The following is a 27665-nucleotide window of genomic DNA, read 5'->3' on the forward strand; positions in this document are numbered from 1 at the left end:
TACGATTCTATGATAACTGAATAGACAGTATGTGATTAATAAAGTGAGAAGCATGCACGCTCCTTCCTTCTGAGATCAAAACTGAACAAAAGGAAACAATAATGATCTATTTTATAATTAGTGGGGCGAAGAAACCATCATTATCATCCTTGGTGTCATCTAAGAAATGATTTTCCCAGTGTAGCAAGGCTGAGGGTCACTTCACACATTCCAGATTCAAAGTGTACACCTTATGTGTGTTTGAAGTGGCCATTTGAAGAGGCGTGTACACTTGGTGGAATAAATGCAGCCAGATGCTTCCAATGTGATGTGTACACTCTATCCATAATGTATTTTTCACTCTCATTCTGATAGTGAAGCAAAAGTATGAGGGTACATTTTAACTGTTTATAACACATTTCATTGTAATTAAATCATATCTATTCCACTGATAGACCAGGCGGTAATGTAAGATGAGTAATCAATGTAAAATCAGTGAAGAATTTAAATATCTAGGGATATCATCTTTATACATTAGAGTCTGGAAGGTATAATGTAAATGGGTGGTACAGGACACAATCCAAAGCCCCAGTAAAATGAATAGTTACATAACGGTAGACACAGTCTTGGGAAATTCCAGTCATTTCAAGGGGGCTTGCACAGTAGACATTTAAGATACATCACAACCAAGGAGCAGATAATCTGTCAAACAGCTTTTTTGTTTATGTCAGTGTGGCATAAATGATGAAGTATCAAAAAGTTTTTTGGCTTATTATATGGTACAATGTAGCTGTCCATTAATTAGTATTGTTTCAAAACATATCAAAGTGCTACTGTGTACTGTGTTCTTTTAAATGTAAAATAATAATTGTTAGATAAGAGAAATACAAGATTTCGAAACAAAAAAAACATGCAGAAAAACATCCATTAAAAAAGCAAAATTCAAAATAGGGCACTGACAAATGAAAAACATCAGTGGCATAGAAAGTAAAATTTCAAAGGAAGTGCTGTTAGAACAAATAGGAGTGTATTAGAAGTATTACACATACAAACAAAAACAGGTTAGAGAGTGTGCGCTATTTAGTGCCCTCATTTGTTTTTTTTAAAAAGTAATAAGCATAATTGTTAAGACGTTGTTAAGAAGTCCTGCAATCTTCATTTGGTTCAAAGTTTTCCAGCTGGAAGATTAAGTCAACAGCAGCATCAACATCTGGCACAATGTGGTCTGGTTCTACTAAAGCTGGATCAAATCTGAAATCTCTGTGCCCATGAAACACAGTCTCAGTTATGCTCTCCCTTGTATCAGAGGGAACTTCTATGTGAGGGTTGTAAACCCCAGTGCAAACAAGGACAGACCGACAGTTTGTGGCAGTAGCAGATGCTAATTCACTTTCCCAGCTGTTGTCGAGTTCCTCTTCCTGAGATATTGTGGTGGACCTTGTGCCACCAGCAGCTTGGGCATGGACCCGTGCCTTGGAACCTCTTCTTGAGCTGTTCTCTTCAAGGTAGCGGTTGTAAAGGTTAGCACCATAAATATCTGTCATTAAGTTATCCCTAGAAAGCCAAGAAAGTTACATCAGAATTAATATAATAGAGGTGTAACCAACTTTTTGTTGAAGAAATCATATAAAAACAACTTGCTATTTCAGTTTTTGATTTAGTTTACAGTGATTATTAATGTCTGGAGCAATGCTTTGAATGAATCACATATGGCAGCCTAAGCTTGTGAGGCAGATATATCTAACTTCCCTTGCTAAACACCAATTTCATAATCTAGCAACTCAATGGACACAAAAACCCAATGAAGTGTAAACAGGTACCTTGTTCTTTTTAGAGGTGAAAAAACCATGAACCTATTTCATGGAATGGTTGCACAGTGTTCTTCAGAAAGACTCATCAACAGGACAGAAGTAAAACAAAACCCTACAAATGCTATAATATTGGTGTGCATATGACAGGTTCACAACTGGTAGCACATCACAGCCAGCTAAATTTTTCAAATAGCCAAGGCTGAACTTTATAGATGAAAACACAATCCAAGAAGGCTTTCATAGCCGGCATCCATAGTTTTTTGTGGGTTTTTCTGGCTCTGTGGTCATGTTCTAAAAGAGTTTATTCCTGATGTTTCGCCAGCATCCGTGGCTGGCACCTCTGAAGATGCCAGCCACAAATGCTGGCGAAACGTCAGGAATAAACTCTTCTAGAACATGGCCACAGAGCCAGAAAAACCCCACAAAAAACTACAATCCAAGAATCTGACATTTTAGGGCCTTGGCATTTGATTCTGAGACAGACAGACAGACAGACAGACATCTCACCAGACAATGACTATATATAAAACAACAGAAAAGCAATACAGTTACTTGGGAGTCAGTCCCACTATACTCAGTAAAATATTTTTTTAGTGATTGCTTCTTAACCAGATCTATAAAAACAGGCTTTACTTTGTATATAACTTAATACAAAAGTTGCTGGTAATCTCTTTCCTTAATCTACCACCTATCCTATCCACTTTTAAGTGAGTCATTAAAATATTCCTTGTAATTATGTACCATATTTTCTTTTAATCTTGTAACACTATCCACACAAAATATCCCCTTTCTCTTAAATTAATAGGAAATGAGAGGGGGGGGGGGTAAGCTTTGGCTTGTTCATTTTTACCAAGTGTCTTACTTAGTTGTTGTTTGCAATAAGAACATTCTGATGAGAAATCTCTTACCCAACGGCATACAGAGTTCGAATAGGTTTCTTCCACTGTTTTGCAGCTGCTTGTGTTCTGATCAAGTACTCTGCATAATGATAAGTCAGTTCACTAGGCTTTCCCATCAAAGCCTCATATTTCAGCTCCTTGCCAGTGATCTTTTTGTAAATATTTTCCAGACAAACCATGAATGTTCCATGTCCAAATCTGAAGTATACAGAATTTTTTTGCTAATGACAAGATGCAATCAACCACAGTAAAATGTATCACATATGAAAAGACCCACACAGCTCATTCATTTGTCCAACTTTGTATGCCTACTTAGTTACAAGTGTGTAATTAAGTTATCTTTCATGGTCCGACAGCTCCCTCCCAACCCACCTTAACAGCCAACAGCCAACAGCCACACTGAGCAATGGAGGTATGTTCAGCTGGTGATGAAACAGCAGTCTGATGTTTCCAGTTCCCTTGCACCAGTGAGTGAGGCTGTGAAGAGGAGTTGCAACAGGGATCCTGCTTCTGATCATTGCAGCCTCACTTGCTTGCTGGAGGGGGATGGAAACATCATCTTGCTGTGCCTAATTGAACAGACCTCCATTGCCCAGTGCAGCTGCTGGCTGTTAAGGTGTGATTCAGGGGGCAATTATGACCATGGCAATAATGCCACAGTCATGAATACATAGTATTACTGAATACAGAATCCATAGGTTCCTGCACTACAGGATATCAGCCTTAGTTTTTAAATTGGATAAACTGTAGGGTTAATTAATTTAGTTCCAAGCGATCATCATAGTGCTGCACTTTTCTATCTGGGAAAAACACCATGTCACACTGGTGCATGACAGACACCATCAAGAGTGTACGTCGATCCCATTCTGGTTTGCAATTAGGCGTGGATATTTCTCCATGCTGGTAACAGAGCAACAGCCAGTTAAACATACAGACTGGTGGGAAAGAGAACTTCTTGTCTGGTTCAGGTTTTAACTGAAGTAGAACAAGAACCCAGGAGTCATAATGCTCACTTCATACATACATTGAGCAGTATGAATCAGCTAGGTTCAAAAGGAATGAAGGAATAATGAATACTAGTGATATGAATCACTATCACCTGTTTTAAACAGTTATGGGAGGTGGGGGGGGGATCCAAGCAGCACTCACAATCACACTTGAAAATTGTGTTCTACCTTGGAGACTGAGCTTCTGCTGCCCACATTAGATCCATATTACAAGCCAATACAGGAATATGTGGGTAGGTTCCCTGAGGATATGGATTTCCAGGATAGCCACTGGTCAAAAGAACATCTACTATTAGCTGCAGGTTAGTTTCCCATCTCACTGGCTCACCAAACAAAATAATTGCTGCAAGACAAACAAACAAATGATGTGTTAGGTGCATGACTGTACCTGGTAACAATACAATACTCATGCCCTAATTATAAAGAGCCTGAAATAATTCAAGTAAAATCTACTGGCTCATGATTACACTATATTTATGGTACTGTCAGCCCATTTTCTTCTTCAGATATTAGTACACTTTCAGGATATGATAGAATCTTCCATACATACACTGACTAGTCAGATTTTACACTGTATACAGCTTTTGTAAGATTTAGACCTTTTTTAACATCAACCAAATTATTTATTAACACTAGAAAATGTTAAGACACCTCTAATAAGCTTTTTTTTGTAGCAGAAAGTAGCAAAGAATATAATTTTGGTTGATTGTGTATATCTGCTATTTTGTGTTGCAATTTTGAGTAATTTTCTTTTCTGCTACCAACTAAGCTGATGTTTAGTAATTACTAAGAGATCTAGCAGACTGTCTTGTATGTTTTTAAATCTCATACACTTTAGAGATTGTACAGCTGAGACTGAAAGCATCACGGTTTAGCTCCAAATGTCCTATTTACTAAAGTAACAAAGCTAAGACAGAACAGATCAATGGCCTGGTTCACTTCTTCAACCAGTTTCAAAACAGAGTTGAAGACTATATTATTCAGGAAAGCGTTCCCAGGCACTATGTGATTGTTATCTGACTGTTTTTGACACTGGCTCTGATATGTGATTTTTGATTTTTTTAATTTGATGCTTGCTTATTTTATCTCATGCTATTTTGTATTACTATCCATTGTTTTATATATGTATTTTGTTATTATCCTATAGAATGTACGCCATTGGCAGGTTTCATTTTTATTGATGTTTTAACTAACTGTACAGCATTGTGTAAATCTACAGCACTATATAAATAAAGTTTAATAATAATAATAATGCACACGGTTGCTTTGTGGCGCCCTAGGGCCAAAATTAGGGCTCGGGAGTGCGGAGTATGTGCACGCTCCCAAGCCCTAATAATATTTATTTATAATAATATTTATTTATAGCCCACCTCTCCCCAGAGGATCTGGGCGGGTTACAGTAAAAAATAAAACATAATAAAATAATAACACAATCCCTAACCCACAATTTAAAATACAACGTCATAAAAATCAATTATTAAAATTGCAATAAAAATTACAATAAAATGTAATCCTCATTACAATTAAGTGGTTTAAGGGAGAGTCAAGAAGGCATAGTTGTGAGACAGTGGAGAAGGCCCATGTATTAGTCTGGGGCCACACCAAGCGCGTGGCGGTGGCACCATCATGGTGCGGCCGCATCCACACAAGGGCTGCCATGATGATGAAAGCATGGCACAACATCTGCATGTTAGGGCACCACACTTGCGTAATCAACATGTAACAGTGCGCCAAAGTTACACTGATAGTGACAGCCATGCACAGGAAGAAAAACCTGCTTTCAGCGGGTTCTTTTTGGTATGGAGGGAACCTGCGCAGTTTGGTTGCTGCAGGCTTCCTCAGGACCAAAAACGGGCGGCTCCAGCCCATCCTTTTGGGGTGGTCTGTCGAGCCCCATTAATATCCTTGTTAAATTAGTTTTATTAAACAAGAGATGCATGCTATAAATAATGGTCATAAACCTGATTTGTTGGCATTTACCTAACTTTTTGGCATTTGAGAATCATACATTTTGTTAAAAAATACCTACTATACATTCCATTTTTGTAGGAATACATTACAGAATAATTGGAATCCAAGACTTACTGACCCTCAATCTTAGGAAGTTCAACTGCAGGTGAATGCTGCAAAAAACCAACAAAAACAAATTAGCTTTACACTAGCCTGTATTATTGTTAAAATAATTTTACTCACTCTGTTTTCAAGGACTAGGATTTCTTCAGACAAATCTCACACCTTTAGGTCTACAAGTCAGCTTGGCCTTAAATACTCTGGTCTATTTCTCTGGATGTTACCTATTCTTACCACTAGGCTCAATGTATTTCCATGCATTCAACTGGAGCACACATTGGCACTTAACTTTTGGCATAACATGCTAGGTGTAAGGATCAGCTAGAGTGGGTGTAAGAAAGTAGTCTTCCTGCATTTCATTCCACATCCTTTGCTCTCCTGAGTGTGTGTATTTGTGCATTCATAAAATGTAAATACTGTATATCAATTATTGACAACAAATATCCTCTTTGCACTTAAAAACATAATCTGCATTTATACAATTCAAAAATCATTAACACAACACACAATTCATTTCCATCAGATTATACCTAGCATGTCTACTAGACTGTGCTCCAATTTGGCCAAACAGAATAATTTCTTATAAAACGCAAAAAATCTTTGCTTCCTTGCCTTTCTTCGAAATTCACTAGATATATGCATATTCAAGCACAGAGGATGAGGGAAACATGAACTTAGGAAAGGGAAGAGAAACATAACATAACATAAATCCTTTCATGAAATAAATAGAACTACACATACCACATCCACAAAAATAATACAGTATCAATGTAAGAGGGTTAACCTTTGAACTACCAAGTCTCCCTAGACCCTTCCTACTGACAGGAAAGATTTAGCTGAGCTGAACTGAACTAGGCTTGTTCAGTCCAATGTTCCTGGCCTCATTCACCTTCTTCCTGCCATGAAACATGGGGCAATTTTGTTGCTGGTTCTTGGAAGCATTTTCTCATGTTTATGCACTGTTCTTTCAGCTGCTGCTAATCTCTTTCAAGATCAGTCAATACTGAGTAAGTCTCAGGACAAATTGTACAGCCTTTTAAATGATGCAAACAATATAAAGATAAAACAATTAAATTTGTCTTTCTATAGTCTAAACAACAAATATGTTTTGGTACCTAAGCTATTAGTATATCTTAAATCAAAGGCATAAAAAAAGAAAAGAAAACAAAGACAGGCGCAGTTACAAAACAACTCTCCTGTGATATGTAGCCACCAAAAATGTTCAAAGGCATAATAAGGGTGTCTGAGCAACAGGCAGACTTTTAGGGCCAAACTACCGTGTTACTCTGAACACACTACTGCACTTGGTGTGGCTGGTGTTTTTCACTCATTGGTCTTTCAACAGCAGACATGAGGAGTGATCAGGATTCCTTCTTCCGTTTTCCATGGACTCACCATATTGCTATTTACATTAGGAGGAAAATTTCCACTGCAACCAAAATGAACAAGCAACAAAATGGCAAATGAAACTCCATGAACATTAGTAAATTTAAACAACATATATGCACCATGGGCCAAAACATCCTAATTTCATATAGACATGGATTTGATTTGAGCTGACTGTGAATAAACTTGAAATGCTGTGGGTACAAAAGCTCAATGAACATATTATCTAAATTTGTGGTGGCAAATCCATGTTAATAATACGTACCTTTTAAGCATTGAGATGTCCGTGCAATAATCTAATGAGCTAGTGACACATTTGGCGTCATTTCCTATAATTCCAAAAAACTAAACTCAGAATGGGGAAAGAGAGAATGAGGGGAACACTCTGGGCAAGGGAGACATCAACTCTTGGCATGGGCTGAGACTGTTGAGACACAACAGGATAAGGAGGAGAAGGTAAGGAGGAAGAGGCACTGTCCAGCTTAAATTGGGAACAGGATACAGTTGACCATGGCCTTGAGGCAAGTGGAGGCTGGGAACTCTAGAGGAAGGCAGACTAAATGGCACTAGGGTGCTGAATTGGCCACATGACTCCATGACAGACAGGCTTTTGTGGGCTTTGTGTATTTTTTTTTTCTCAGTGTTGTGGTGGTGATGGCAGAACTGGAGTGGCAGTGAGGTGGAATAACAGAATGTATGAGAACAAGAAAGCTCCCATACAAGCTGGGAGCAATCGCAAAATTCCACAGCAATAATCTCGTGACCATGTCCATGACACATTTTAAAAATAAACCTCAAATTGGATAGGAGACTGACAATGTATACTGCATGCTGGGGGTTACAATTCAGAAGGAACTAGCAAAATCACCTCTAGGTATTCCTTGCCTAAGAAAACCTCATGAAATTCATGGGGTTGCCATAAATCAACAGAAGTCTTAAAGGCACACGTACAGAGGTACAGTCACATGCCCACACTTGGAGGGGACCCCTGACTTAAACTAACTGACAGCAAGAACATCACAGCTAAACTGAACAACAAGGGAAAACCCATAAGCTTTGCTCATCTTCAAAATGAATGGAAAATTCCCATCTACTGAAGGTTTACATGGACACTATAACACTGGCAATTATGATGTTTAATTTTGTTTCTAGTACAAAATAGGCTGTTTTTCTGATATGTAGCATAAAAACAGAGGAATTATTTTAAATAAAGGACCGTGTACTGTGTATACTCATGTATATGTCTAGAAATTTCAGTAAAAAAAATTGACTCCAAAACCCTACATTGACTTATCTACAAGTCAATGTAAGTACTGTATTGTACTCTTTAATGCTTATTTAAAAAAGGAACCATCCCCTGGTGAAAGGCAAGAGTGTCATCTGTTCTGGAAGCTCTCACACCCCCTTTATATTTTCTCATCCATGAAGCCTTTAGTATGAGCACAAACAGGTATGCCTGTTGGAATTTTGTAAGTTTTCTGGCACTGTTTTCCTTTGCTTCATCCTTTGCATCCTTTGTCACACACCCCTAGGTTTTACTCTCGACTTATCTACGAGTCATATCAAAATCCATAATTTTGGCCCCAAAACCTGCTCTCGACTTATACATGAGGTCAACTTATAGTCAAGTATTTATGATACTTACCAAGACTTTAGGTCTTCTGTCATGGTCAACCATGTCCAATAATGGATAGGTTTCTCGCAGCCTGTCAATTGTAATAGGGTGGCAAAATCCAAGACTGATGATGCTGTTTGTTATGGATAACAACACAATCTGTATTTTATTGAAATTGACATTTTGGCCTCACCAAAGGATTACAAGCAATACATTTGAGTTGGCTGTGAAAATCTTGGGTTAATTTTACAGAGAACTTGATCACTCTTTGGAAGACATCTAAAAGGACAATAGTAAAGAATCCAGGCCCTGAATGTTATTTATATATCACCTCTGTTGCTTGGCTCACTATGACCCTACATCTGGGAGGTGAACTGATGTTAATTTTCCTTGACTAGAAAAAGTTTTTTAGAATAAGTTCATTATTAATTTTTTACCTACTTATAGCTGAAAATGAACCATTTAATTGGCAACAAGTTCTAATGGTTTCAAAAATATTTATAAGACCATTACTTAAAGTTACCCTATAAAATAATGCATTTTGTTGTATTCACGCCCTAAAGTGCCCACAAAGGTGTTCATAATCAATAATTTTGGGGAAAACATATATACTTTCCTTCAAACCCCTTAATCCCATTTCCCACAAAATATGCACATTTAAGCAAGGAAAAGAAACAAAGCTACAGAATTTTATACTTTCAAAAATGGATGATCAAATGTTTCTGTTTTCCTTTTTCCCAGGCTTCTTAAGAGCCACACAGGCAAAACTTAAATCCATCACATCACCTGCTCAAGTGAACGTCCTCACCCCCTGAGACACAACACAACCCCATTCCATCTGCAGGTGCTATAAGTTTGACATGACCCGACAGACATAGACACACTTTATTGTAATAGCTTGCCTGAAGTGATCTGGAGATCTTGAAAGCTTGCACATATTTTTGTGCCCTTTGGGTTGCCCTCATACAGACTGAAAGAATCCAAACTCACCAGAGTCCTCCACGGACCCAAAGCTTCTCTTGAATAACCAGAGCTTGGAAAAGTGATCATTTGGGAATATAATTCTGAGAAATTTGTCTCCTCATCCTCCCAACTTTTCTGAGATCTGCGCTCAACCTACAACCCCAACCTGCTTTTTAAAGGATACTGCTTAGCAATATCAAGAAGTGGCCCTTGGCCAGATACAAGGACACATTTGTCATGGTAACGTTTGAACATTCGCAAGGGACTGTGGGACATCATGACTTGCTCTTGGGAAATCTATTAGAGAGGAGGAAAAAAAGCAATTTTCATTCATATATCTTATTTTACCTATGCCTTTTACCTTACTCTCCTTTCTTCATGAAGGTAATACTAAGGATATTTTTCCAAAGCAAACAGTTGATGCTCAATTTGGAGTTTGTCAGCCTTTGTTCTCTCATCCTTGTTTCCCCTTTGCAACTAAGCTCCAACCAGTATCTGAAAATACTCATATAATAGCCAAAGATGCTAAAACTAGTATGACAGGCAAAGCAGTAATAAGAACACAGAAAGCTTACAATTAAAGGGATCAATGTTACTGTATGGAACTATTCAAAATTAGCTCTGAAACTATGCAGCGGATATAGGCTGCATCTACACTGCAGAATTAATCCAGTTTGACACCACTTTAACTGCCATGACTCATGGAATTCTGGGATTTGTAGTTTTGTGAGATTATTATCTTTCCCTGTCAAAGAGTGATGATGCCAAAACACACTATAAATCTCAGGATTTCACAGGATGAAGCCATGGCAGTTAATGTGGTATCAAACCATTAATTCTGCAGTGTGGTAGCAGCCATAGTTGAGACTCCCTTTCAAATGAGAAATTCTCAAAATTGATTGGAAATGTATTGTTTCTTCGATAAAAGAGAACTGAAAGATTTCTAAGGGAAGTTTAAGAGGCTCCCTTGATTAAGATGAGACAAAAACATAATAATACAATCATAATACATATTATTGGCTATTATAAAATAGATTAACTATACATAACTATGCATAAACACAAAGTATGTATTTATTACAGAAGAAAAAACCCCAACTACAGCTTGATGTTACTCACTGACACTCCAAGAATATGGGACAGCTGGTCTGCTTTCTTCTGACGTAGACAGTTTCCTGCATTCGTGACAAATACTACAGGCACCAAAAAATCTCCCTGAGAATTAAGTAGTTTTTGAAAGGCTTTTCTTGCAGCAGGAATTGGTGTCTTCCCTCGCACCAATACTCCATCGATGTCAAACAGGAAGCCAAAGGTAGGTTGTTGTGTGCTGTGCTGAAATCAGGAGTGAAAAGAAAGTGCTTAATATCTCATTTCATTTCAAGTAAAATTTTCACTCACAATATCATTCTTTTGCTATATATCCTTTGTCTTGCCTTTCTTCCAAAGAGCTCAAGGTGGTGTTCCTGTTTTTTTCCTTCCCTCATTTTATCCTTATAACAACTCTAATAGGTATCAATTGACTCAGGGTGTTTCATAGCTATGTGGAGATTTGACTCTCGCACCACTCCACTGGTCCTAATCCAACATTTTAACTCAGCTTTCTCCAATTTGATTTACTACACATGTCTAAAGACTACAGTCCCTACCCTTCCAAGCCAAAGTGCCCAATGGGAATGCTGACTGGAGATGATTAGAATTGTAGTCCAAGACATTTGGAGGATGACAAGTTGGGGGTGATTGCTCTAGCAATACTAACTTTCCTCCAAAGAGGTAGAATTCAGATACATAGCCATGTAAGTCTGGAATATCATTATACAAAGGGATCTTTTAGCACCTTTGAGACTGAGCAAAATACTTTATAGCACAAGCATTCATAGACTTGGCTCTACTTCTGCTGATACATGTATATATCCTCCAAAGAGTTAAAAATCACAAATGTGGCATTATCCCATTTCATTCTCACAGTTTTCTTGTGCGATCAAAAGATGAGAGTATATTAGAATGAATCAGAGATACAGTGGGTTTTTGTAGAAGAGTGGAAATTTGTACTGGACCTGGTCCAAGTCCAACACTATCAACTACCAAAATATATAGTTCTACCAGAACCACCCCATCCTCAAATATTAAAAGCCCACAAGGCTGAAATGTCATGATTTTATAGGTTATTGTATGGTATTAATTTTTGGAATTAAAGGATGTCAAGACATCACTGAGCATCAGAAAGGTATACATCAGAGAAAGTTCTTACAAACAGTATTGCTGGGATATTAATATTAGCAGTTCAGACTCTGGGTTGCTTTTAAATACTGTATGAGCTATAAATATTTTCAGATTAATTAATTATGTAACTTTTGTTTCATCTCAGCATGGACTCAAATAATGCCTTATACCTTCTAAAGCCAATTTGCCCTGTTTGAATGGACGCAGTTGGCAAGAAATTAACAAAAACAAGTATTTAGGTCAATCAGCAGATTTTCCACTAATGGATTACATGACGAGCACCCAATGTTCAGACTTAACAAAAGGTCTCGAACATACACAAACACAGATTCGCTTGATATTGTAGGTTGCAAACATTTATCACTAAGCTTCATGTTAGTGGGTCAAATTGCCCCATCCTGTCTAGTATAAACCAACCAAGATATTTATGGTTTACCTCAAATCTAAATGACAACCAGAATAATTACTTTTTTGGATGCAACTCCTAGAATCCACCAAAGGCACTGCTAGCCAAGGATTTTGAGAGTTGTAGTCCAATAAAATAACTCTTTCAAGCTCTGGTTACTAGGAATACGCTTTAGAAATGGACTGTACACATCCTTCTTCACTGGTTCATAAAAGAAGTTGCTAGTGGTGCTGTGTGCCTTAAAGTCATTTAAGACCCTAAGGCAAACCTATCAGAGGGTTTTCTTGGCAGAGGGGATTTGCCCTGGCCCTCTGAGGCTGAGAGAGTAGGACTGGCCCAAGACTGAGACCCCAGTCTCCAGTGTTCTAGGGAAACCACTACACACTGGCTCTCTGTACCCTAAAGTAATGAAACAAAACCAATTATTTGAAGGCAGCTCTTTCAAAAAACAACACTTTTTAGTAAACCACTCAGCAACCCCCTGTAAGCATGCATAGGGTTATTCTGTCTGTGTGTACGTGCCTTGAAGTTGCCTGTCAATTTATGGGGACCCAATGAATTTCAAAGGATTTTCTTGGGCAAGGTATGTTCAGAGTTTTTCCCAGTTCCTTCCTCTGAAATATAACCTACAGCATCTGGTTCATGGGCAGTCTCCCATCCAAGTACTCACCAGGGCTCATCCTTCTTAGCTTCCAATATCAGATGGGATCTGGTGCCCTTAGGGTATTTAGACCACAGTATTATAAGCTATATGTACCTAAATTGTTTTGGGAGCAAGAATTTTCAAGTTTCTAGGCCAAACTGTGCTTTCCATATGAGGAGTGTGGTGGAGTCTCCTTCTTTGGAAGTTTTAAAGTAGAAATTGGATGGCCATCTGTTGGGGGTGCTTTGTGTGGTCCTTGTGGTCCCTTCCAATTCTATGATTTTAAGTAGGCTTATACCTAGTTGGTTTGTATTTGGTTCCTGCACTGAGCAATGGCTTTCTGTCAAATCAGATCCCACACCCAGCCCTACTTTCTGATTGTATTATGCATACAAAATCTGATTGTATTATGCATACAAAGTACATACTCTTTCGGCAACCCTAAGGCAAACCTATCATGGGGTTTCTTGGCAAAATTTGTTCAGAAGGAGTTTCCCACTGCTTTCTTCTGAGGCCGAGAGAGTGTGACATGCCTAAAGTCACCCAGTGAGTTTCCATGGCTGAGCAGGGATTTGAAACCTGTTCTCCTGGAGTCCTAGTCCGACACTCAAGCCACTACAACATGCTGGCTCTCTTAAAGGAAGTTACTGACTCACATATATCATTATTTGGAGTTTCCTTATAGATCTAGATCTACTTTCCTAGGACTGAGATAATCTCTCCATCATGATGAACATATAAAGAAATACACTGTTTTTCGAGCTATGTGGCCATGTTCTAGAAAAGTTTATTCCTGACAAGTTTATTCTTCTAGAACATGGCCATGAAAGCCTTCGACTTCACAAAGGAATACACCCTCCATATTTGTCATCCTTCGGCCTGCGAGGGAGTGAACAAGCAGGCCCAGCTCTATCAGAAGTTGCCTGAAGAAGAAGAGCCCTCCCTCTAGTTCATCTGCCTTGGTCCTGGCCTCAGAGGGAGGGAAGAACCACTGGACCTCATCCCCTTTCCCACCACCATTCCCTTCTCCTTTTGTGTCATGTCTTTTAGATTGTAAGCCTGAGGGCAGGGAACCATCTAATTATAAATAATAATTGTAAGCCGCTCTGATAGCCTTTAGGGCTGAAGGGCGGGGTATAAATACCATAAATAAATAAATAAATAAATAAATAAATAAATAAATAATATTTGTGGCTTTGATATTTGCGGATTTGATTAATTCGTTCTCTCTAGGAATATCTAGGTCCTCCAGTGCAACTCTATGGTCAACTTTAACTAAAAGTTGCACCGAAATACCTAGAGATTCCTAGAGAGAATACTCTACTAGGCATTTGTAGCTCCTCCGGTGCAGTTCTATGGTCAGTGTCTGTTGGGTGTTGACCACAGAGTTGCACTGGAGTTGCACTGGAGGACCTAGAGATTCCTAGAGAGGTGTTGTAATGACTGGTCCCTCCAGTCATTTGGGGACTTCTCCTGAACCACAAAGGGTTAATCTAGGGGGAGGAACATGCTAACGAGGGCTGACATCACATGCTAATGAGTTGTGACATCATAGCTGATGTAAGGTCTAACTGACCAATCAGAGAGTAGGACCGGGAGATTCAAGAACATTCCTTGAGTAGCCTTTAAAAACCCTTTGCGACCATGTGGTCTTTTGTCTCTCCCTCCCTCCTCTTGGGGGAAACCAGATGTTTTCTTTGTTCTCTGTGAGTCTGTGAGGAACAGGCTCAGGAATGCAGGTGGAGTTGGCAAGAAGCCCTCCCTGCATGCAGAAACACAACATGAACTGCAAATCCCATCACTGTGTGAGTAGCTAGGAAATGTGGTAGCTAGTGCGTGTAGGTTTTGTTATGTTTACCTAATAGCTGCCTGAAATGAACTCTTTGTAACTATGCTTTTCTGTATCTGCAAGGCAAGGAGGCTTTGCATGAATGATATCTTCGTATCCTATTCTATTTCTTTAAAATAAATATCCTTCTTTAAAAGTATCTGCTGTCTCTCTCTGCTCCTGTACACGCGTCTTAGTTCGGTTACTGGTTGCTTTAAGTTAACAAGGAAACAGAAACTAGAAATCCCTAGCAAGTCCCAGTGTGTGCTTAGGGAGACATAGTTCATTGAGATTCACTGGGTGGTGGCAGCGAGATACAGGATCTCAAGGTGTATCATTCAGCTCAGCAGGGAGTGGGAATGGAGACCTAGGAGATTCTAGAAGGGAAGTTTAAGGGACTCCCTGGGAGTAAGAGCCACGCACAGGGCTGATTACCCCCAGGGATCACCACAGGTGTCCTCTCAGGTAAAAACATTGTGTTTTTGCCATTTGTGGCTTTTCCATATTCATGGGGGTCTTGTTCTCCTAACCCTAGCAAATATGGAGGGACACGTGTACTACAGCTCATCTAGCTTTAACTTTGTCTCCTCCTTTTCTAGTCTTTAAGAGATGAGTGCTGTTGTTTGTGTCAGCAAGAACATCCAACACAAGAAGGTACAACAGCAGGTTTCAGGAAACCTCACGGAAAACAGCACAATAAAGGCATCAGAAAAGCTCCTCTAAAGAAGGGAATTTACACTGCACACATATGTTCCCTCAAGCAGCCAGGGAAGAGATGGAGAGAGAATTAAAAGTTGTTAATTTTTTGCCCAGCCAGCCTGTTCTCCACCTCACTTTAACTCCCGTGGTAAATCAAAATTTCCTTCTGGGGTTGGAGACATTGTTCAGCATGGGGTGGCCTCCCACCTAAGAGTAGATGCCTTCCAAAATATAAACTAGGTTAGCTGTGTCCTGCCTAAACTGAAGCATTCAAAGGTCTTCCTCCTCAAGCAGATGGCTGCCCAATCTTAGAAGCCTGTCCAGATGAAGAAAAATGACACAGAACTTGGAAGGTGGGAATCCAAAGCAAACCTCTTGCTGCTGTTCTTAACTGATCTCAAGTCAGCTTTGACTCAGACAGCAAATCCCAATGAAATATACTGTGTTTAGGCCTATGTTGTTAACAACATCCAAAGCATGCTCTTTGAGCAGACTAAATTCAAGGAGAACTTGCTGTCTTGTAAATTTGCTTTGGACTGTGGACATAAGAATTATCGGATTCCTTTTTAAAAGTATATGGAATACATAATTTCTATGATCCAAATATTTTTAAATAACTTCAAAACATCTTATAAAGCAGTCAATGAGATTATAGAGTGGATTAATTTTCTCAAGAGATATAGGGAGCCAGCAATGGAATTGGCAGATCTTGTGGCTTTAGGTTCTCTTTACTCAGAAGAGGGTAATCAAAAATGGAAGAAAATTAAGCTTAGCCTTTCTGCTAGCATAAACTGGTTCTTCTCACCACAAATACCTTACATTGAGACAATCCCCACATTCCAGCAAAACCAGACAAGTAAAAACATTGTTAAGTAGTGTACATCTTAATACTTTATAAGACTGCTTTGATCAAATGTTTTTAAGTAATTTACATTTGAGGGTTTTTTTAAGACTGTTATTTTCCTTGACAATAAGGCACTGTTATGTTTGAAACGTGCCAACAGATATTACTTCACAGCTTTAATTAGGCAATTGCCATTTCAATATATAAGTAGATTAAATTTGGTACTGGAGGGATCACAAAACCTCGTTAACAGCTCAAAGTTTAAAATTATATTTTCTGAACTTTTCTTATCATTAAGAGTTAAATCTCACAGAAAAAACAACAAAGCAAAACAAGCAAAATCATATGCACTGTATCTTGCCCCTGGATATCCTGCTGAAGCAGCACAAGAATTCATGTTATGCCTGCTACATCCATGTTCAAGTCGAAGCTGTACTTATGGTTGTGCTACACATTACACAAAGGAAACAAAGGGCCGGAACAGACAGGCCAAATTAAAGCTGCTTCAGGTCACTTTGCAGGTATGCTGTTTAAATGACTAGAGCAGAATAGAGTGCTACTATTACTTCCCTTTAATCTAGATCAGTGGTTCCCAACCTTCCTAATGCCGCGACCCTTTAATACAGTTCCTCATGTTGTGGTGACCCAAACCCATGAAATTATTTTCATTGCTACTTCATAACTGTAATTATATAGGTGTTTTCCAATGGTCTTCAGCGACCCCCATGAAAGGGTCATTCGACCTCCAAAGGGGTCTCGACCCACAGGATCTAGATACTATACTTCTATTGATGCAGCCTAGAATCACATTGGCTTTTTTAGCTGCCGCATCACACTGTTGACTCGTGTTTAGTTTGTGGTCTACTAAGACTCTTAGATCCAATTTGTGTGTACTGCTATCAAGCCAGGTGTCACCTATCCTATATTTGTGCATTTTGCCTAAGTGTAGTACCTTGCACTTTTCTCTGTTGAAATTCAATGTATAGTTCTGTTTCATCTCTCTAATCTGTTAAGGCCATTTTAAACTCTGATCCTGTCTGCCTGAGTATTGGCTACTCCTTCTAATTTAGTGTCATCTGCATATCTAATGGGAATGCCCCTTATTCCAGCATCCAGCATCAGCTCTTGTGAAGTTTTAATATATTGAGCATTTTGTATATGCTTTTAAATTACTATCCAACCAGAGACCCAAGGCATGGAGAAAAAACAACTAATATTTATCCAAGTGTAGTCACTTAATATTTTTCAGTTGCTTGCAAGTTTTTATTGTTTTAAATAAAAATAAGATTGAAAGACTGCCAAGAGCTGTGGATCAACATGTTTTAAAGAAATTATACTAAGGGCTCTCCATATTCACTAATGCTCTAAAATGATGGGAAATTGCAGCTGTTTAGGCAACACCCATAAAAGACACAAGATTTAGGTCTGTGCTACTCAAAGCAGTGTTCCCTGGACTGGTGTCTGTCAACAAGCCACCATTTGCCAGTCCCTGGCAAGTTTCTAGGAAAGAAATGAGTGTAGTCAATGGGTTCCCTTTTTCTGGCTCTCAGGTGGGGGGGGGGGGGAATACTGATTCTCCCATATCAAGGAGCCTGAAAAACATTGATTTAGGCCTGTTACAGACTGCCAAAATAAAGCTACTTCAGGTCTCTTTGGAGGTATGCTGTTTAAATGATGCATGCATCCTAAGAATCCGGAAGCTGCACCAAAGCTGCACTCCGGTGCTTAGGAATGGAGTGTGGCTTTGGTGAGACCTCCAGACTCTTAGGACCCATGCATCATTTAAATAGCATACCTCCAAAGAGACCCGAAGCAGCTTTATTTTGGCAGTCTGTAACAGGCCTTAGATAGGCAAAATAAAGCTGCTTCAGGTCACTTAGGAGGTATGCTGTTTAAATGACACATGCATCTTAAGAGACCAGACGTTGTGCCAAAGCTGCACACTAGTCCTTAGGACTGAAGAATGCCTTTGGCGCAGCTTCCAGCCTCTTAGGACACATGCATCATTTAAACAATGTACCTTCAAAGTGACCCAAAGCAGCTTTATTTTGGCCTGTCTGCTCGGGCCCTTAGGTAGTATCCTGTTGTGCTGTGGCTAGTTTCAGCTTCATCATTTGGAGCTGGAGGGCTATCAGTGGTAGAATGGTGGACCTGAGTTCTGGATCTGTGACAAGCACATAGAATCTATTACTGTTCTGCAGTGTGTCTGTCTGTGTATGTGTGTGTGTGTGCTTTCAAGTTGCCTGTCAACTTATGGCAACCCCATGGAATTTCACACCTTTCTTAGGCATAGCATACTCACAGGTGATTTTGCTAGTTCCTTCCTCTTAAATATAGCCTATACAGCTTGATACAAGTAACCAAATGGCAACTTAAGACAGGCACACTGAATGATGAAATACTACTCCTTTTGTATGTCTAAATTAAAATCTAAAAACATGTTATCCTACCATTAGTACAATGAACAACAGAAGTTCTCTCTTGACCTAATGTGGAGGTAATATATTTTCTGAATTATACATTACAAATGAACAAACTGGTCAAGAAGGTCCAATCCCAGCAAAATCTTTCTTAAAAAAAGCTGAGGAAAAAACTTTCAAAGTGAGTTATTTGGCAAACATCAAATATCTGTCAAAATCAGTCATTGCATATCTTTTCTACCCCCATCCTCAAACCTACTTTTTCTGCACTGCCAAATTTCAAAGCAATTTGTTGATAAACTTACTAAGTAGAAGCAGTAACATCTACTTCTGCACTCCCTGATTGGTAGTTATAACACAGGATGCCATTCATCTTTAACGTAAGATTATGCTTTCAGTCCATAATAACAATGATTCTCCTAACAACTATCAGTGTCACACCTATCGTGTCTGAAAACATGACCAGCTTGCTTCTTATACATATATATGCTTGAGCTCAGAAATTTCAATACTAACAATTTTATACACTTACAAGCCAGACTGGTTTTCATTACTGTAATGGCAACATCAATGAGACAGTATCACTGGAATTAGACAGCACTGAAATCAGATAGTGTCCCTAAAATTAGACATGATAACAGCACTGAAATTTGGAAGGTTCTTCAGTCATGATATTTTTCCTATGTAAAATCACTAGCTATGGGCAATGGGAGAAATGACCTATCACTGTAAAGTACAGCACAAATTCACTCAACTGCTTATGTCAGATGAGAAACAATTGCCTGCATCTGATTCATGAAGAACATTACTTGCTCAAAAATAAAATGTGAGGAAAAAAAATTAAATCAGGGACATAACAGGAATCATTCTTTAAAAGTGAATTTGTCCACACAGTCATGCAATTAAATAAAGATAGGCATACCTTTCAAGTTCCAGGAATCATGAAAACTGCTGCCACATCACAGTATATAACATTTATTTCACATTAATATTTTTACATGATCGCTTACTGAATGTGTGTAGAGTTGGGTTGAGAAATTCACAGTGTGAACTACTGCATTGTACATTTGGGGCAGAGGTTATTCTGAGGATAGTAAAACACTGAACAGTTTCTTTATAAGATTAGACTGAAGGAATTAACTGTGCCTCAAGTTCATTTATTCACATAATGTCTCAGTTTCTTACAGTTGTATGCTTCACCACTGGACAGATTTGATGCACATCAGTGGTTCTACCCTTTTCTTTACCAGAGAGCCCCTTTAAGTGTCTTTTGTTGCTGTGGATCCCCAAAGCTTAACTCAACATTTAAAAGCTAAACAACAACAACAACAATACCTGAACACTATACCATTAACAATTGCACCATCCATCAATCCTTCCCTCAGAGAAGCTGGAGAAGAAGGGAAGACATTTCTCCTGCTTTTTTCCACCAGTTTGTGGCTGCAGCAGATTGAATGGCAATGCACAGGCACAGCTAGCCAGCCTTTGCATTGGCCACTCAAATGTGGGGAAAGGGTGGGCTGGACAGCCAGCCAACCTTTGTCCTTCACTCTCTCTTTCCCTTCCTCCTCTCCTTTCCAGGGACAAAATGGGACACCTAAAACTAGGACCAAAGGGAATGCAACGGGGAGAAGAGACCAGCCTTTTCTTCCAAACTCTCTCTTCAGTCATATCCCCAACAAAAACCTTTCACATCTTCAGCTTTAAGCTGAGGCAATTATACCACCCTCTCATAGAGTAGTAGATTCCTCCTGCTCCAACATGCTGGGAGCTTCTTTGGCTGCAATCTTAAAAGCTCACCTTTAGTCACTTGTAGAAGCCACAACACACTAGATCTCCTGCAAATCACAGTCAGTCGCCTCAGAGTTTTGGGGGAGGCACCAACCTTTTCTTCCAAACTCAAAAACATCGGTAGTAGGGCTGCCATACTCTTTGCTTGCTTGCTCACTTTTTATTTCCTCCCTTCTTTGTCTGTCTCAGGTCATGATCACACCAGGGCCAATTCAGCAATAATTGAAGTAGTGAAAGCTAATGCAACAGTAGTGCTATAGTGCTTGATATTTTTGCACAGTTATACGAGTGCACGATAATTGCTACATAAATACCAAATAATATCGAGATTGCATTCCACACACATCCATGAATGAATCATTAATATTTTGGAATTGATCATTTCATGCATGCGCTGTTTTGGTGCTATGGCACATGTCTGCAAATCATGTTTTCATCCTGCACAGAATACAATACAATAAAATAAAATTTATTACTTCACCACATTCTTTTAACCCAGCTTAAACAAAATCAGGCCCCATATCTCAGGAGAAGACAAAAATCCACTGCAAAACTGATTCTGGCAACGATATTGGATTGCCTCCACCAAAATGTAGTCTGGGTAAATGTCCCTGGTTGCTTCCCTAATAGTGCAAATGAAACACGATTAACTTTTGCACTCTTGCAATCGCACCTCATTCGCACTATTGAGAAGCCATTCACAGGACTTCACCATGAATGGTTTGTTGTCAGAGCATGTCAGTTTCTTCTCAATTTATAGCATTTCAATTCCACTTTTTCCCCTCAAGAAATAAATACAGGTACATGAAAGTTTCACTCATAATGCTCAGCTCTCCCAGCATACCTGTGCAACTGAGCAAGGCAGGAAAGCAAGGAAGGTGATATAGGAAAATGAGGCAAGACAGCAAGGCTGCTTGGAGTATTGGCATAGGATTCTGAGTGGGAAAAAGGGTGACTGGACAGGTTTTCTTTTACCGGCCTAGTTTGGGGGAACAGAGAAAACAAGTGCAGTCTTGGAAGGGGTTTCCTTTGCCTGCTTAGAACCTCTGATGTGGCTGGAAGAAGTTTGCCTAGGTGAGGTGTGCGTGAGCAACTTTGTTTGCTTTCTCCACTTGGCAGATCTGCTGGAGAAGGCACAGCAGAAGATAGCTTCCCTCTCTCTCATTCCTGATGTGCTTTCTCTATCTAGGAAGCCTGCTGGAAAAGGGATAGTAGAAAAACACTGTTCTTACCAGTTGATCCCTGTCTGTCTACTCCTCTGAAGAGGAACTGTCATCTAGTGGCAAGCCAGCTCACCCCAGCCAAGCCCTTGTGGGATCAGCAGTCACTGACTATTCTGGTCCCACTTGGAGAGCATCTGCACATTTCTCTAGTCTGCAAAAGGTAAGCTCTGATATTATGTGCTTTAAAATTGATTGCAAGTTGAGTAACATCACTAATTTTGTGGCTACTTTAGCTCCATCGGAACATCTCCCCTGATGTCCTAGGATTCCCTGATTCCATATGTTAGTCACAATTTACATTGCCAAGTCCAGGAATGCTATCCCAACATAAACTGTCACCTACCCGGCACTTGAAATACCAGGCATTTCCATGTAGGTCTAATTAAATGTGTCAGGATATATTTTAAAATGTTTTATTCCTCATATTAGTCCAAATTCATAGTTTTAAAAAACATTCAGAGACTGTTTCTTCTGATTTATTGGGTGTTTCCAGTTACTTCTGTATTTTTCTTTCAATATGAAGAATCCTGCCTGAAACCCCGGAGAACAGCTGCCAGTCAGAGTTGACAGTACTCAACTAGAGATGGACTGATGGTCTGACAGTATAAGCAGGTTTCTCTTTTTCCTATGTTGCAACACTTATGAAACCAACATTCCTCAAGGAAACAATCCCACAGCACTGAAAACACCTGGATTAAAACAAGTTTAATTGTTTTTGCCTCTTGCACTTTCCCTTCATGGCCTTGGTGTGCTGAGAGGAGAGACATAAAAGCTTTAAAAAATAAATAAGACCGTGACAATGCTGTCCTAATATTTTTATTCTCAAGCAGGTCCCACTGTGTTCACAAGGACTTATTCTGTGGTAAATATGTTTAGAGTAACTCTGAGAGGTTCAAGGGCTGAATATTTATCTTGGATCTCCATTCCATATCAAGAGACTCAATGCTGAGATTTTTTTCCCTCAGTGGGGAACAAACAGGGACATACAGTCAATCTTTTCCCATTTAACCTCTGCCATCAGAATTACCATTAAGATTTTATGTCTTGAAAGCAAAAAAAGAAAAAGAAAACTCAGTTGAATCCATCTTCAAAAGTCCAGTAACACTCTTCTGCTTCTGCTTATGAAAGCCAATTCCCTGTTTCATCAACTTACTATCAGAAATTATAGTAGTTCAATATTATGCTTGCATATATAACACAGAATAACGTAGATTTAGGTTATCATTTTCTTGCTCCTACTTTTCTAAGCAGCAAATTTGTACTGACTGAAATTTCTCTTCTTTCTCTTTCATGGCTGCTAGTGGAAGGTCCCAGCTTCAGTAGTTTGTTGAGTTATGGTTCTGCTCTTAATATTATTTCTGCCTATTCCATTAGCCTCAAACTTGATTTTTCAAATACTGAAAAATAGGACGGTTGGTCAGTTTGATGTGCCATCCTGGTCCTATATGAAGCCCACAGCACTTCACCCTATTACATTCCCCACTGCCTACACCAAAATGAGAAGTGCTACTAGTTCAACTGGGCTGCCAGAGCCATCACTATCATTCGTAAACCTTAATAATGAGTAGCATAGTTGAAAACTGAAAGAAAGTTATCTTTCAGCCCAGAAACTCTTGTCTCCAATGCAGCAAACTGGAAACCAGAGTTGTGCTTCTTGAACTCAACACTGATGCAAAGAAAGCATGCACTGAAAGAGTATCACATTTGTCTTTATTTGTTCTTTATAACAAAATTATGTGGTCGTATGTAGGTAAAAGGATTGCCTCATGTCTGAGTGTATTTAGAAAGTATTAATATCTTCACTCATAATCTGAACCCATTATTCTCTAGCAGCATAACATAAATAACAAATCAGAGGCAACAAACCAGGTCAAGCATTCTAAGAGAGTGCTTGTGATAGATATTTAATACTACCACTCAACTATCATGGGCATTTCATTTTCCTTTTTATAAGGACGAAAAAGGGATCATGATGTCAGCTTGTAGTTCAGTGGAAGACTATAGATAGGTTTTAAATGCATAATGCAATCGGAAGGTAGGACTGGCGGCGGGAAGAAGCTTGAGATGCCAATGTAGAAGCCCAATAAAGACCAACCAGGTATAAGCCTATTTCATAAGAGAAACATGGTTCTGCCCAGAAACTTGAATATTCTTACTTCTGGAACATTTTGGGCACATGCAGACTAGAGTAGCATTTTGAGTGTTGGACTATGACTCTGGAGACCAGGGTTCGATTTCTAGCTTGGCCATAAAATCCACTGGGCAAGTCACATGCTGTCAGGCTCAGGGGAAGGGAATGACAAACCTCCTCTGAACAAACATTGCCAAAAAGCAAACAAACCATGAAAGGGTCACGTTAGGGTCACCATAAATCGGAAATGACTTGAAGGTACACAAAAAAACAAGTATACCTTAGGGGCCTAAATACCCAAAATGGCACCAGATCTCATCTGACCTTGGTAGCTTAGCGGGGTCAGCTCTGGACAGTACTTGCATGGGAGATGGCCAACGAACACCAGGTGCTGTAGCTATATTTCAGAGGAAGGAACTGGTAAAGCCATCTCTGGGTATTGCTTGCCTAAGAAAACCCTATGAGATCCATGGGGCCACCCTAAGTCAACAAGCAACCTGAAGGCACATACACACACCATATGCATGCTTATTCAGAAAGTCTACTGAGTGGCTTACTAAAAAGTGACACCCCCCCCCACACACACACACAAATAGCTGCCTTCAATAAATTATTTTGCTTCATTTCTTTACATTACAGAGAGCCAGTGCAGCGTAGGGGTTTGAGTGTTAGACTAGGATCCTGGAGACCAGGGTTTTGATCCCTCCTCAGCTGTGGAAACCTAGTGGGTGACCTTGGGCAAGTGGTATGTTCTCAGTCTCAGAAGACAAGGGCAAACCTCCTTTGAACAAAACCTGCCAAGAATATCCCATGATCGGTTCCCTATAAGGTTGCTGTAGGTCAAAATGACCAGACTCTGTCCTGGGCCCAGTGCTATTCAACATCTTCATCAATGACTTGGATGACAGAATTGGGGGCATACTCATCAAATTTGAAGATGACTCCAAATTAGGAGGAATAGCTAATACTTCAGAGGACAGGATCAAAATTCAAAATGACCTGAATAGACTAGAAAGCTGGGCCAAAGCTAACAAAATGAAATTCAACACGGGGAAATGTAAGGTACTGCACTTAGGGCGGAAAAATAAATGCAGAGATATAGGATGGGGGAGACCTGGCTGAACGAGACAATGTCCAAAAAGATATGGGCAGCATAGTCAAATGATATGGACTATATGCCTGGGCAGTATACAGACTATTTAACTGCAAAGTTTCAGACTACTGGTAAATATTTTTGTTGTTATACGCCTTCAAGTCAAATTTGACTTATGCCCATTTTATCCTTGGGTTTTCTTAGTAAGATTTATTCAGAGGTTTGCCGTTGCCTTCCTCTTAAGGCTGAGAGAGTATGACTTGTCTAAGGTCACCCACTCGGTTTCGTCAAGTCCCAGGGCAACATCCAAACGGTCACACCACATTAGCTTTCACACTGTTTAGCAATCCATTAATATGCATACGGTCATGAAATATCTTAAGCTAAAAAGATGAGAAATGGACGAGGACTTGCCAGAGTTGAGCACTATCAATATTTTTTTTCCTGTAAAACAATATGACATCCCTACAAATATTTAAACAGGGCTATCATATCTCCTCTTAACCTTCTTTTCTCCAGGCTAAACATCCCCAGCTCCCTAAGTCATTCCTCATAGGACATGGTTTCCAGACCCTTCACCATTTTAGTCACCCTCCTTTGGACACGCTCCAGTTTCTCCACATCCTTTTTAAATTGTGGCGCCCAGAACTGGACACAATATTCCAGGTGGGGCCTGACCAGAGCAGAATATAGTGGCACTATTACTTCTCTTGATCTAGACACTATACTTCTATTGATGCAGCCTAAAATCGCATTGGCCTTTTTAGCTGCTGCATCACACTGCTGACTCACTTATAACTATATTTCAGAGAAAGGACCTGGCAACACCACCTCTGAGTATTTATTGCTTGCCTAAGAAAAGCCTACAAAATCCATAGGGTTGTCATAAACTGACAGGGGACTTCAAGGTACTCACACAAATATACAGATGCTGCAACACCACCACTGCTCCCATTTTCTCAATTTCCCACAGTCACAGGCTGTATCTACACTGGAGAAATAACCCAGTTTGGCCCCACTTTAACTTGTTGTCTGGCTCTTTGCTATGGAATTCTGGGAGTTGGAGTTTGTTGTGGGGCCCAGAGCTCAGCTCCGCTCTGGGCCCACAACAAACTCCAACTCCCAGAATTCCATAGCCTTGATCCAGAAAGAGTTAAAGTGGTGCCAAACCGGGTTATTTCTCCAGTGTAGATGCAGCCACAGTCTCATCAATCTGTAATATTTTTTTAGAGATCCCATTTTTAAAGGGTGCAAAAAACAGAGGAAAAGAATGAAAACAGAAAGGGTGAAGATGTTGTTTTCTTAAGTGGAGGTGCCTCTGTGTCACAGGAACAGATTCTACAAGCCCCTCTTGCTTTCAAAAGGTTGCACTCCTCCTGAATTCCCAGGGAGCTGGTGAGAAAGACAGGTCCAGGCATCAAAACAAATGGCGAAGCAGCAGAGCATGGGATGGAAGGGATTATGCTCTGAGCATAGCGTTAGGAAGGCTGGGAGGAAAACAGCCACTTCCCCCCCTTCCTTCCTTCCTTCCTTCCTTCCTTCCTTCCTTCCTTCCTTCCCTCCTTTTTTTCTTTTTCCTCTGCTCTCTCTCTTTCTTCACCTCTTTTTTCCTTCCCTCTTTATTTCTTTCCTTCTTTTGATCCTTCTTTCCTTCTCTTTTCTCTGTTCCTTCTCTGTCTCTCTCCATCTTTTTCTTCTTTCTCTCTCTTTATTTTTTCTTTCCTTTTCTTTCCCTCCTTCTTTCATTCTCTTCTCTTTCTTCCTTCTTTCTCTCTCTCTTTCCATCAGTTCTTCCTTCTCTCCTTTCCTTGTCTCTTTCTCTCCCTCTTTCTATTTCTGTCTTTCTTCTTTTTCTTTCCTTCTCTCTCTTTCCTTCCTTCCTTTCTCCCTCGCTCTCCCTTTCTTTCTCTCTTACCTTCCTTCCTTCCTTCTTGTTTCCTTCAAAGAAAGTCTGATCCCCCCTCACTCCGTCCAACCAAACCCAGAAAATCTCCTTCTCTCATTCCTTCCTTCTTCCTCTCTCTTTCTCTCCTTCTTTTCTTCTTTCTCTCTTTTCCGTCTCCTTCTTTCCTTCTCCCTTACTTTCTTTCTTTCCTCTCCCTTGAAAGAAACTTACCCTTTCACTCCGTCTAAACAATCCCAGGAAATCTCCTTCTCTCTCTCCCTCTCCTTCCTTCTTTCTCTTCCCTTCCTTCCTTCCCTCTGTTTTCCTTACTTTTCTCTCTTCAGAGAAAAACTCATATCTCCTCCCTCCATCTTCGGAGAACCTCCTTCTCTCATTTCTTCTCTCTCTTTTTCTTTCCTTCCCTCTTTCTTTGTCTCTGTGTGCCCCTTCCTTCCTTCCTTCCTTCCTAGAAACTCAAACCCTCTCACTCTATCTAACCAATCCCAGGAAACCACTTTCTTTCTTTCTTTCTTTCTTTCTTTCTTTCTTTCTTTCCTTCCTTCCTTCTTTCCTGGCCCCCTTCCTTACCTGAGGAGTGCCGGGGTCCCCCTTCCCCGAAGCGGCGCTGCAGAGCCCTCCCAGCCCCCGGGGGCCTCGGGGGAAGCTCCGGCGGAGCAGCCACCCCACGGAACACATGCCGCCCCCTCCGTCCCTCCGTCCCTCCGGCCTCCTCCTCCTCCTCCTGCTCCTGC

At 39.9% G+C, this 27665-nt stretch overlaps 1 protein-coding gene across 1 annotated transcript; it reads right to left on the reverse strand.

Annotated features, from left to right (window-relative positions):
- Window positions 1–442: 442 nt before the first annotated feature.
- LOC149321501 (haloacid dehalogenase-like hydrolase domain-containing 5) lies at window positions 443–27643 on the reverse strand. The gene is made up of 8 exons (XM_089523233.1): window positions 27502–27643; window positions 10850–11062; window positions 9915–10027; window positions 8798–8891; window positions 5786–5819; window positions 3865–4039; window positions 2699–2887; window positions 443–1533 (listed from the first exon to the last, which is right to left on the reverse strand). The coding sequence occupies exons 1-8, from the start codon at window positions 27607–27609 to the stop codon at window positions 1116–1118; spliced, it is 1344 nt and encodes a 447-aa protein (XP_089379359.1). The 5' UTR covers window positions 27610–27643; the 3' UTR covers window positions 443–1115.
- Window positions 27644–27665: the final 22 nt, after the last annotated feature.

The sequence above is a fragment of the Sceloporus occidentalis genome, unplaced genomic scaffold (genome assembly GCF_023333645.1).
Source record: "Sceloporus occidentalis isolate IW3139 unplaced genomic scaffold, rSceOcc1.0.p SCAF_1, whole genome shotgun sequence".
In the NCBI taxonomy this organism is placed as follows: Eukaryota; Metazoa; Chordata; class Lepidosauria; order Squamata; family Phrynosomatidae; genus Sceloporus; species Sceloporus occidentalis.

Excerpts from the sequence above, each read along its gene's own strand:
- LOC149321501 (XM_089523233.1), bottom strand. The coding sequence starts at position 27,609 with ATGTGTTCCGTGGGGTGGCTGCTCCGCCGGAGCTTCCCCCGAGGCCCC. Across the intron at positions 8,892-9,914 it reads CTTCTTGATATTGCTAAGCA|TCTTGGATTTTGCCACCCTA; the intron begins GTATCCTTTAAA and ends CAGCATCATCAG. Across the intron at positions 2,888-3,864 it reads GCAGAAGCTCAGTCTCCAAG|ATTTGGACATGGAACATTCA; the intron begins GTAGAACACAAT and ends TGTATACTTCAG.